This window comes from Anolis sagrei, chromosome 2, assembly GCF_037176765.1.
Source record: "Anolis sagrei isolate rAnoSag1 chromosome 2, rAnoSag1.mat, whole genome shotgun sequence".
Classification (NCBI taxonomy): Eukaryota; Metazoa; Chordata; class Lepidosauria; order Squamata; family Dactyloidae; genus Anolis; species Anolis sagrei.
The window spans coordinates 195,302,622-195,315,540 of NC_090022.1; the positions used below are offsets into that span (position 1 = coordinate 195,302,622).

At 39.2% G+C, this 12,919-nt stretch overlaps 1 protein-coding gene across 1 annotated transcript; it reads right to left on the reverse strand.

Annotated features, from left to right (window-relative positions):
- Nucleotides 1-1,240: 1,240 nt before the first annotated feature.
- LEPROTL1 (leptin receptor overlapping transcript like 1) lies at nucleotides 1,241-9,941 on the reverse strand. Its single transcript, XM_060762695.2, has 4 exons — nucleotides 9,834-9,941; nucleotides 7,468-7,543; nucleotides 5,620-5,806; nucleotides 1,241-3,673 (listed from the first exon to the last, which is right to left on the reverse strand). Exons 1-4 carry the CDS (start codon nucleotides 9,847-9,849, stop codon nucleotides 3,557-3,559), a joined length of 396 nt encoding a protein of 131 aa, XP_060618678.1. The 5' UTR covers nucleotides 9,850-9,941; the 3' UTR covers nucleotides 1,241-3,556.
- Between the last annotated feature and the right edge of the window lie 2,978 nt (nucleotides 9,942-12,919).

Here is a 12,919-nt window from a genome sequence, read left to right on the forward strand (position 1 = left end):
CTATTATTATTATTATTATTATTATTATTATTATTATAGTATTTATTTGTACCTTGCTCTCCAAGGGGACTCAAAGCAACATAAAAGCATCCTCATAACCATTTAAAATATACAAACATTAAAACAGGATTAAATACAGACAGTATTTTTTTAAAAAAAGTTTAAAACCACAGCACCCCCTGAAGACCATTAGTATGCAAGAGTTAGAAATTAGTCAACTACAATATATTGGGCATATCCGGCTCCACCTTTCCCTCTTTTGTCCTCATTGAGTGTCATTCTTGATGCAGCTGGTATTCTTGAAACCAGGGCTTCATGACCTTTTCCTACTTTGTGGCCCCTTTCTGCCTAAGAAATTTTACATGATCCTAGGCATATAAAATAAGTATAAAAACCAAACCTCTACTTATAATAAATCAGCATATGCAAGGCTTGCTAAACAGACTGGTTTTCCTTTTTGTGGAGTACAACTGCAGCATTTGCTGTGGAGTTCATTGGAAACACTGCATGCTGTTGCCAGCAGATTGTATTGTTGTCAATTTTTGTGACTTCATCACTGAGCTAAGGGGACCCAATTTAGGATAGGGATCTACAATTTAAAAAGCAGTGTTTGAAACACCATTGGTATCCTTCTCAGTGGTTTCACATTCAAACAGGTCTAAAAGTGTTATATTGAAAAACCCATACTTGCATTTTCATACTTCTCTGCCCATTCCCCTTTAGTTAGATTGTAAAGCTGGATGCACACATTTTCTTGTTTGGTCTTCATTTTATAAAAGCTACACCTGAATCCTTTGGCCAGAAAGTGTGGTTAAAAGTCTGAATGTTCCTACGTTGTACACATCTCTGCATCACATGCACACCTATATTCCATTGTATAACTGTTTTAGGTATGAATTGATGCCACATTTTAAGAGCCAAGCAGCAATGCACCTGCTTCAACCAATTTACATATAGACAACAGATCTCCATAAAAAGCTTATATAAAAAATTTCCAGATTTTCAAAGATTTCCTTCACATATTGTCTGAAACCAAGTAGCACAGTGGTTAAAGCTGCTAGCTGCAGGAAAGGCTGCTGACTGGAGGGTCAACAGTTCAAAGCTGTGAGTTGAGGTGAGCTCCCGATTGTCAGTCCTAGCTTCTGTCAACCTAGCAGTTTGAAAGCATGCAATGCGAGTAGATCAACAGGTACTGCCTTGGTGGGAAGGTAAAAGCTCGCCCTCATTAAACAACAAAATCTGGTATTTAAATTGTTTATTATTTTCTCATCAAAATTTTTCTTTGTAGAAGGATGGCAATGCTTCTCAGTGCATATTACATGAAAAAAGACATACCTTTCAAACTTCTAACCTGATAGTAAAAGACAGCACTATATGTAAAAATAAGCAAGATTGCCACAACAATGCTGTCCACACAATATGCAGAAAATACACTACCATGAAATATAATAGCATTGGCAAGAGCAACTACAGGGAAGAGGAGAACTCATTTTGTTATAATACATGAGTGGGAAGATCACAAAGTGAGTTCACATCTATTTTTTAGCAAAGACTATTCCACTGTCAGTGCAGGGAATGTCCCCAAAGGAACGTCAGGGATTTGAGAGAATCAATCTCAGCATCATGCAGTAAGCATTATGTTGCCAAATCCCAAAGACACACCTGAAAAATGTTCAGATATTTAAAATGTGGACTTGGAATACCAATAAATATCACATGTTCTTCAAACCCCACTTGTACTTGTCCATCATCTGCTCAAATGTCCTTGAATGGAGGTGGGAAATTGATCACTGGGCAACAGATTTATTTTGCATTTCCAGTTAGAACTGTGTCATTTGGAACAAAATACAGAAACTCTGCATCACCTATGCATGTGTAGGAGATACTACCGCTACATCCAACTAGCTGTCTTCAAGTCTGACAGATCCCAAGGATGTGATAGGTTTTCTGCAGAATCTCCACACCTATGGACCTGCCATAGTGAGTGTGTGTGTAAGACTGTACATCTGTACCTTGAACGAAGATGGGATCATGCCCTTGGTTCAGCAATCAATTTTCAAATGGGAATTTGTTTGGGTGACTGAATCAAGTAGTTGACATGGCCAGCTCGCATGAACACAGAGAATAAACAAAGGCATATGAGGATCTTGCAAAGCGCCACTCCAAAAGAATTATGTCTACAAAATAGGGTAGTATATGATTAACGGGAAAGACAACGAAGAGATATGCAACAAATATTAAATATTGCAGGTTACATGTGATATTCTAACAGAACTACAATTGTGATCTAACAATACATGACTGCATAAACTGAAATATTGGCAGAATTGCTTTAAAATCTTCACAGTCAAAGATTTGTCAGGTTATCAAGCTTCAACTATATATTAATACAGTAAATGATCTCTCAGGTACGTTATTACCTACAGCAAAAATGTTAGTCTTCATTTGAAAAACCTTTTTAGACCATGTATAAAATAAATAAAAAGGGGGAAATAAAAATTCTCCTTTTATACTTTGCAGACAGAGTGGGTGCAAACCACTGTGAAGTCCTGTGCAAGCCACAGGGAAAATGAAAGCTGAGCAAGAGCACTACCATTTTTTGTAACCTCTGCAGGAAAACAGCTTGCTGGGTTGTGCCCATATTCAGTAGTTCTGTGGGTGTTCCATTAATCTCTCCTAACATAACAAAAATGATATAAATTGAAGCATACAATACATAGAAAGAGGAAAATTTTAAAATGTTTTAAAGTGGCTTTTAAACATAATCTGTCTTCCTTACCTCAATTGTGAGATCAGATTCCTCCCTCTCCCTCTATTTAGGGCATCAGCAAATAAAAACTTGCAAAAATGAGTACAAATGCCCCATCAATAAAAATCAGGAATCCCATTATAGTGAAAAGTTACCACATTCTCTCACCAATGGTACAATGTTTCACCTGTGTAGAGGATTAAGTATCGCAATAGACTAATAATCTATTAGATAACTACTCTTTTTCAGCTTTTTCAGCTCTCGCTACCCAAATCCTGCAACAATGTACACGTTTGCCAATTAAGGGCACCATACAGCACTTTAAAGCGTCATTCTACTCAGGAGTAGATACAAACTGAACTCAGTGTGACTTAGTACTAAATACACATGCCTAGGATAGGGATTCACAACATTTTTGATCACATTGTGCCCTCAGCCTGTTGTCAGTTTGGTAACACAGTTGTACACAATATCTTAAAAATAACCCAGAGTCAAAAGATTGATTTTTGTTTAAACACAGTTGAAATGTTCTCCAAAGAAGAACCACCTTTAAACATGACATTGAAGTGTTCTGGTTCCCACATCAAAATAAAGCATTAAAGAAAAACAGCATTGACAATTTAAAAAGTCTAAATCAGGCAAAATGCTAAAGTTGTATGTCAAAGGAGAGGAAAAGTTGACTACACAGCGTCCTACACCTAGGGTCCCTCTGTGGAAACAGTACATTCACTTTATTGCCTGTTCCTTCTGTTGTATGGATGGCCACTGAATGACACAAAATGCCGATAGTTCTCTTTCCAACTCTTTTCACCACTGCTGCCAGCTGAAGTCATCATTGCTGCCAAAAACCAAGAAAAACCCTAGGATGGTAGCAAATATGACTGTATTTCCTGTGAGAACAAGTGCACAGGCTCCCCAATAAATCTGCAAGTAGTGGAAAAGAAAACGTTACATAAGCAAAGGAGTAAGTGTACACAAGCAGAGAGGATAACATATCCATCATTATAGGCTGTAGGTTACCTCCAAAAGAATTGCTCTGCAGCTTGCACACCTTTTACACTGGAAACAAACAACTTTCACTGATTTTTTAATATATACTAGCCCATTGTTTCTACCGAGGAGCTCAAATACTCCCATCAGGTATTTCCAACCATATTCTCTTCAGGATCAGATTCCCTTAAACATGCATTCACACAAGCACTACACTCTAGGCCAGTGGTTCTCAATCTGGGGGTCCCCAGATGTTTCGGCCTTCAACTTCCAGAAATCCTAGCAGCTGATAAACTGGCTGGGATTTCTGGGAGTTGTAGGCCAAAACACATGGGGACCCACAGGTTGAGAACCACTGCTCTTGGCTATTCATCTGCTTTCAATCTGTTACAAAAGCATCAGGTTAGCATTTTTCAATTACCAAAATGTCAGACCCCTCTTGCCCATATCACAAAACCTCTAAATGTCCAAAACACGCTTCATGTAATAAAGATAGCATTTGAGTAACTCTTTTTGAGTTTTCAAGTGAGCGTTCCATTCTCATATCAGGAAACATCTGTAATGAGATGGCATCATATTTATTATTATTACTACTACTACTATTCACTCTAAATTGCTGACCAGACGGGTGCAAACCAAGGCAAGAATAGCTTTCTGACCAGCTGGGAAATTCATAATATTTGAACTAAAATTTTATAGCTCAAAAGTCACATGAGGGGTTCCCAGTTTTTAGGAGAGACATTTAAGAACCACAGTATCATATAAAGCTCTATAAACTTTTATCAAGAACAAAGATAATTATCTGTATGTAATCCTTGGGGTCCTCGTCCCAATTACCCTGTTTAGACAAAGCCTATCTATCTCTGAACTGCCTGGGATGTTCCGTAACTCACCCCCAGATATAAAATTATCATCATGATCATCTTCCAAGGGTGAAAGATTACCTCTTTTGATATGCTTCAAACCACTTTCTGACATTCAGAATAATTCTTTTGACCTCCTTGTAAGGTATATTATTTTTTTCTATATTACAGAAGATTGTTTGAGACAGATTTATTGTGAGTTGTCCAAGGTTATCAAAAGAGTTCATAGACATAATGGAATAGAAACATGGGCAGTTTCTACAGACAATTCATACTCACTACTTTTAAACAGCTCTCAACATACTGAGAGTGTGTCTGTTCAAATAACAAAACCTTGTTAGTGTCTGGGCTAAAGACCTGTAGCAGATAATTAATTTATTTAGAGCATTTGTATCCCGTCCTTCTCAACTCCCAAAGGGGGACTCAGGAAGGCTTAGATAACCATATGTAAGTTCTGTCATACAGATAGATTAGGCAACTTTAAGGAGTGTCTGCTATGCTGTAAGTCAGTGTTTCTCAAACTGCTCCTCCTGGTGTTTTGGACTTCAGCTTCCAGAAATCCCAGCCAGTTTACAAGCTGTTAGGAATTGTGGGAGCTGAAGTTCAAAACATCTGGAGGAGCACAGTTTGAGAAACACTGACGTAACTAATCATGCCAGCATGGTTGATCTGCAAAGATTAACTGTGGTTGCATAACCTTTACAATTTTGGAAGCACTGTGAAAGAGATACTCAAAGAAGAGGGGACTGTGGGTTCTTCATAAAAATGGAGGTAATCTGTTGGGATCTTCTGCAATGAAACACGAGGTTGAAGATTACAGTGACTGTTCACATGGATATGTTCTTCAAATGACCTGGAGTCAGCATTATACATTTTAAAAGCAACCAGTATCTTTTCAGCTATTTATGTAAAATCAGAATACCTCATTTACTATAAATCCTTTTAAATCTGGAAGACCCTATTTAAATATTCCAAATAAGCTTTCAGAGTAGTTACTCTAAAGGAAGAAATACTAACCAGCTGTGCTCTGGCAAATACAATTGGAAGCCCAAATGCCGAGACAACAATGCCTGTTGTAAGAAATATGGCAAGTTCCTTGCAAGCGTTACTTGTAGCATCTGTATCTTCAACTACTCTTCTTGCTATGCAGTATGGAATTGGAGAGAGGATGTAGAAGAACAGAACAAACAATGGCCAATATTGGCTAGGAGCAAAGAAAAAAAAGTCAATAGTTGGTTGTTTTATACCCATTCTTCCTCTTACAATCATTACACTTAAAACACAGCTCAATCCCTTGAATAAAATAACTTACATGATGTTTTAAACAGGATTCTTATTCCTACATTTTCACCAGAAAATACATAAGTTAGTATGAACATTCGTCCCATTTTGACGGTTTGCTTGTCTAGCTCTAAGCATTGTTTCCTAAATGATTTATTGTAATTGTAAAAAAAAAAAAAATCTGAAAAGGAAAACTGGAGCCATATTCCCATCAGAATAATAGGACAGTCAAGCCAGGATACCTGATAAAAACTTTTCTTTGTCTACAGGAAGTTTACTAACTATACTCTGTGCTGGTAATAACTTAGATGTAAGACTGAAGAGAGACTGATGAACAGGAAAGCGTTCTGGAAGTCTAGATGGGATTACTATGTTGGAATTAGATTCTGAAGGTAAAAAATAAGATTAATCAAAGTTCCTAATGCCCCATTAAAACAAAACATTTTTAAAGAAACTAATGTTCCATCTAGACTGTCATATAATGCAGTTTGAACTGCATTACAATGGTAAGTGTAGACTTATAGAATGCAGATCGGATTCCACTGAACTGGATTATATGAGTCTACACTGCCATATAATGCAGTTAATCTGTATTCTAAAACCGAATTATATGGTAATATAGATGGGGCCTCAGTGCAGAGTTTGGTTATTTAGCCCAGACTGGTTTGACAATGAGACCTAATATGCTAGTTTTAAAAAATAACTAATTGACAGTGGAATCTTCACTTTAACAAGAACACATTTCATAGAATCATTAGTTGGAAAAGTCTTTGTGGGCCATCCAGTCCAACCCCCTGCCAAGAAGCAGGAAAATCACATTCAAAGCACCCCCGACAGATGGCCATCCAGCCTCTGTTTAAAAGCCTCCAAAGGAGGAACCTCCACCGGACTCGAGAGAAGAGAGTTCCACTGCTGAACAGCTCACAGTTAGGAAGTTCTTCCTAATATTCTGGTGGAATCTCCTTTCCTGTTGTTTGAAGCCATTGTTCTGCTTCTCAGTTTCCAGAGCAGCAGAAAACAAGCCTGCTCCCTCCCCTCCCTATTACTTTTCCTCATATATTTATACATGGCTATCGTGTCTTCTCTCAGCGTTTTCTTAAACAACACTTCTTCATAGTATTACAATTAATTTACTAAAGGTAGTGAGATTAAAATGCATGTACATCCAAGTATTTTAATTTAATTGGAATATGAAACTGTTCATAGACTTCAAACAATATTATAAAGCTGACTGAAGCTCTGTTGATGTCACTCAAGTTTTATTGTGTCTCATTTCTCAGATATACAGAGGAATGCAATACTGAGCTACTCCAGCACTACATTATTCTATATAGATTTATAATGAGCAGAGTGCAATTTAGTAGCAATAAAGCAGAACAATTTCAGCAAGTAACTAAGGAGTCTGTGTGTCTCACCAAGAGCAGGCATGGATGGCTTTCCTTTGCCTTCTAGCCTTTTAAGGGTTCCTAGTGTTCTTTTTGATTATTTATTCAAAACAATTAGGTATAGAAAAGAACAAAGAATTACAAATGGAAAGGAAACTAAGTCAACAGCTAACTCATATATAGATGAAAGTATACATACTTATACTGAGGAAGTGCACAGCCAAGCATCAGGAACATTAGTCCAACAGCTCCCCCAAAGGACAGGCTGATCAAAGCTATAAAGAGAAACAAAATCGTATCAGTGTTCCAAAATTTCTGAACATTTTGCTCTGCAGACAAGAACGATACACCGAAAGGAGATGAAAGTACTGCTTCTATTTCTCTCACTAGAACCTTCCAGTTAAACCGCTTTGAAATAAAAATAAGAACACTGAATGCAGTTTGGTGGAAGGAAGTAGATTTTTAAAAGAAAAGTATAAACCCCCGTCCACAAGCATCACCTTTAGATAAGCTCATAAATAAGTAACTTCAGGACAGCTATTATTTAATACACTTCTATAGCCCTTTACATATTTAAAAATATTTTGAAATATTTACGGATGGATTTCGACAATGTCAATGAGATGGAACTGGTTTTAAAGGAATTGGTTTTAATGTCTTTTATCGTGTATTGTTGTTTAATCTTTGTGTTTTTGATTTTTATGTATTTTGACTTAGTATTACATCATGACTGAACAACATCAAATTATTGCCGAGTGTTAGCTGCTCTGAGTCCCTCAATGAGGAATAGAGGGCGAGATATAAAACAAAATAAAAATTAAGTGAATAAAGCAATATTTAAAATGTAAATACATAATTGCTGTCAATTACCTATTCAGCGATTGTGCTACTATATACCCAATACACACACACACACTAGCCATTCCCTGCCACGTGTTGCTGTGGCTCAGTCTGTGTATATGTGTTTTGTGTGTGTATATATGCGTATGTGTGTGTGTATATTTGTGTATATGTGTATATATGTGTGTATGTGTATATATGTGTGTTTGTGTATATATGTGATTTTGCACATGTGCTGCAGCATCTTTTTGCATTTTTTTTAGTTTATAAAGTCCCTTCTGCTGTGTTTTCAAGTGTTTTTATGAGTGACGGTCACTCATTGGCCTGACAGGTGTCTTGTGTCCAAATTTGGTGTCAATTCGCTCAGTGTTTTTTGAGTTATGTTAATCCCACAAATGAACATTACATTTTTATTTATGTAGATGGTAAAGGTTTCCCCTTGACATTAAGTGTAGTTGTGCCTGTTATGAGTGAAAGCAAAGTGTGTAAGTGGGTACGACAATTCAAAGATTTTTATTATTGTTATTGTGAAGTGCCTGTTCTCACGATTCCTCGCTTCAATTGAAGCCACCAAATCGTCTGTAATCAAAGAAGGGCGACCGGAGCGGTCCTCATCATGGACGTTGTCACTGCCATCTTTGAATTGTTGTACCCACTTATGCACTTTGCTTTCACTCATAACAGTATCACCGTACACTTCACAAATCTGTCGATGAATTTCTGCAGCAGGCAGGTTCCTTGCTGACAAAAATCATATCACTGAGCGAACCTCACATGAGGAGGGTGAGTTGATAGTCTGAAACATTTTTAAAGCACAGAACAGAACCGTACAGGTTAGCTACAGAGCGGAAACTGAACACAGTTGTTCCCGAGGCATGCTGGTACACGACGCACGCGCTCGTTGCGGTATGCGCGCGAACTACTAGTGTCTACAACAAAACGGACCTTACTTAAAAAATACCCCTCGTATTACATGTAATATAAAATATATAATTATAACATATTTTTATTATTAGCATTATACTGAATTACATTATAATAGTATAAATATTAAATGTATATACAATATATTACATTACATTATATATATGGGATCCTTTTGCAGTGGTGGGGCTAGTACTTGGACTGATGCCTATCCTGCCAAATTTCCATGACTGAAAGAAGTCGTTATATCAAAAATGTACACATTTAAAGCAGCTTTCCTATCACATGGCGGGGGGGGGGGGGAGGTATTGGTTTCCCACATCACATTGACAGGAGTGCCCCTCAACAGAGATGTAATGCAAGCATCCTCCAACTGTGGCCCTCCAGCTATTTGGGCCTCCAACTTCCAGAAGCCCCAGACAGCTTGTTCAATGGCCAGGAATTCTGGGAGTTGAAGGCCCAAACAGCTGGAGGGCCGCAGCTGGAGGCCTGATAGGATGTCTCTGCACAGGAAGGCTCAGTTCGAACCGCAGAAACTGTTTAAATCCAATGGGCCTAGACACTGCCCACTTCACATGGCCCCAACTGAAGGGAGGACAAGGCCTTCCTGGCTAAGCAGTCCCTCCTCCCGCCCGAGAAGGCCTCCGTTGCCATGGAAACAAAGCGGGGCCCCAAACGTTGTAAGGGGCGTCATCGCCCGGGGGCCCCAGCGCCCTCCCTCATTCCCCGGGAGCCCCCTTCCGCCTTGCCCGGCTAGCTCCCTCCCCTTCCTTCCCCTCAATGCCGCCACCGCGAAGCTACCTTTGATGCCGGCCATGATGCTGCTATTATTGTCGCACAGGCCGCTCCCAACTTTACCACCAAGTGGGAGAAAGGAGGCTAGACCGACCCGGAAGTAGGAGCTCTAAAGCCGTAACACTGTTTACTAAGAGCAGAGAGGCATGCGCAGGACACAACTTCCGCTTCATGTAGAGTTTATCTGTGGCTTCCAGTTAAGGCTGAGAAAAAGTGGGTTGCCTGAGGCTTTCAAGGTCTTTTCAAGCTCATGGTGCCCTTTAGGTGAACCTATCAGTGAGGTTTTCTTGGCAAGATTGTTTTCAGCGTGGTTTTGCCTCCCTTTGAGGTTGAGAGAGTGTGACTTGCCTCACGATCAAGGGTCTGGAGAACAAGCCCTATGAGGAGTGACTTAAAGAGGTGGGTATGTTTAGCCTGAAGAAGAGAAGGCTGACATGATGAGGTCCATGTATAAATATGTGAGAGGAAGTCATAGGGAGGAGGGAGCGAACTTGTTTTAGTCTGCCCTGATGACTAGGACGCAATGGAACAATGGCTTCAAACTTCAAGAAAGGAGATTCCATCTGAACATTAGGAAGAACTTCCTGACTGTAGGAGCTGTTCAGCAGTGGAACTCTCTGCCCCGGGGTGTGGTGGAAGCTCCTTCTTTGGGTGCTGTTAAACAGAGGCTGGATAGCCATCTGTAGGGGGTGCTTTGAATGTGATTTTCCTGCTTCTTGGCAGAATGGGGTTGGACTGGATAGCCCATGAGGTCGCTTCCAACTCTATGATTCTATGATCACTCAGACTGCATATGATTCAGCTGAAAGCAGGTAATCTGGATTCAGGAACTGGATTATATGGCAGTGTTGATGGGGCCTTAATGGGTTTCCACAGCTAAGTAGGGATGTGAACTTTGATCTTTCAAACCCTGTCTACACTGCCACATTATCGAGATTCCGAATCCAGATTATCTGCTTTGAACTGGATTGTATGACAGTGTAGATGGGTCCTTTATGGGTTTCCTTCACTAAGTGGGAATGGAAACCTGTATGTTTCAGGTCCTAACTACACTGCCTCATTACCCAATTTCTGAATCCAGATTATCGGCTTTGAACTGGATTATATTACAGTGTATATAATGGGGCCTTAATGGGTTTCCATGGCTAAGTGGGGATATGAACCTTGATTTTTCAGGCCCCGTCTACACTGCTGCATTATTCAGTTTCTGAATCCAGATTACCTGCTTTGAACTGGATTATATGACAGGGTAGACTCATGTAATCTAGCTCAAAGTACATAATCTGGATTCGGAAACTGGATTCTATGGCACTGTTGTAGATCTAGCCTTAGGGTCCTTCCTCAGGGTTACTGACATTAGTTGAGTAGACCATCTGTAAAGTACTGTGATTTTAAGTGACATGGGACAAACTACAGAATACCAGAGCTAGGTAGTTCCTGGAAATAAACATTTTAATTTTTTACCTTAAGCTTTCCATAAGAAATAATCTAGCCAGGAAATAAATTAGCCAGGAAAAATAATGTTAATGGTCTATGGTGAATACCAGGTGCAGTGGGCAATATTTCAGAGGAAGGAAATGGAAAAGACACCCTCTGAGTGTCTAAGAAAACTCTACAAAATGCTCAGGGTTGCCATAAATCAATAGGTGTCTTGAAGTGGGTACACATATATGGATGGTCACCACTAATCCACTCGGAAACAAAAGGCAGTGGGGGTTAAATTCTAAATTGGCCTGTGTTCTTTCCTTTGAATATCAGCTTCTATGACATTATCATCCTTTCTTAACTCAACTGTTGGCTCCTGGTAGCAGATGGCAATATTATAGGATGTCTTCACTATTGTGGGTCTTATATAATAATAATAAAAAACTTTATTTATATACCGCTCTATCTCCCCTAGGGGACTCAGAGCGGTTTCCACAAAACAGACATAAAACATACAGAATAAAATCTATACTGCCACGTAATCCAGTTTCTGAATCCAGATTATCTGCTTTGAACTTGATTACATAAGTCTACAATGTTGTATCCCACTGTGTTAATTTGCCTTTATTGTTTTTAGGTTATTGTTTTTATTGTGGTATATTATTTTAATTTTTACTTTAATTTAATTCAAGCTATTATCTTGCTGTATGTATTTCATTTGTTTATTGTATTTGTTGGGCTTGGCCTCACGTTAGCCGCCCCGAGTTCCTGAGGGGAGATGGTGGCGGGGTATAAAGAAAGTTTAATAATAATAATAATAATAATAATAATAATGACATATTATTTTACTGATGCAAAACCACAGTATGTCACAGTAAACGAGATCTCTATCCTGGATTCCGTATCACAAAATCACAAGCCGAACACTTCCCAAGCGGCTAGGACTGTGTGATATATTTTTGAATGATGCATGCAGATCCAAGTAAAGTGGCCTTTTGCAGTTGACAGATAGTGATTTTATCAGTGTTGATTGTTTCCAAATGCCGGCTGAGATCTTTTGGCGCCGATGACCACTGGGACCACCGGTACTGGCTTATGCCAGAGCCTTTGCAGTTCGATTTTGAGGTCTTGATAACGTTTTGAGTTTTTCCTGTTGTTTTTTCTCAATGCGACTGTCACCCGGTATGGTGACATCAATAATCCAGACTTTTTTCTTTTCCACAGTCGTGATGTCTGCTGTATTATGATCCAAAACCTTGTCAGTCTGGATTTGAAAGTCCCACAGTATTTTTGCGTGTTTGTTTTCCACTACCTTTGCGGGTTTATGATCCCACCAATTCGTTACTGCTGGTAGGTGGTACTTGTGACATAAGTTCCAGTGAATCATCTGGGCCACAGAGTTGTGCCTCTGTTTGTAGTCAGTCTGTTTGATTTTCTTGCAACAGCTGAGGATATGATCAATGGTTTCATCCGCATTTTGATGACATATAATTCAGTTGGGGAAAAAAAATCTGGATTCAGAAACTGGGTTAAATGGAACTGCAGACAGGAACCCAGTGTCCTAACCCAATACTTGAAGCAATACACCACAATGGTTGGAGCCCCTGGTGGCCCAGTGGGTTAAACCCCTGTGCCGGCAGGACTGAAGGCCGACAGGTCGCAGGTTA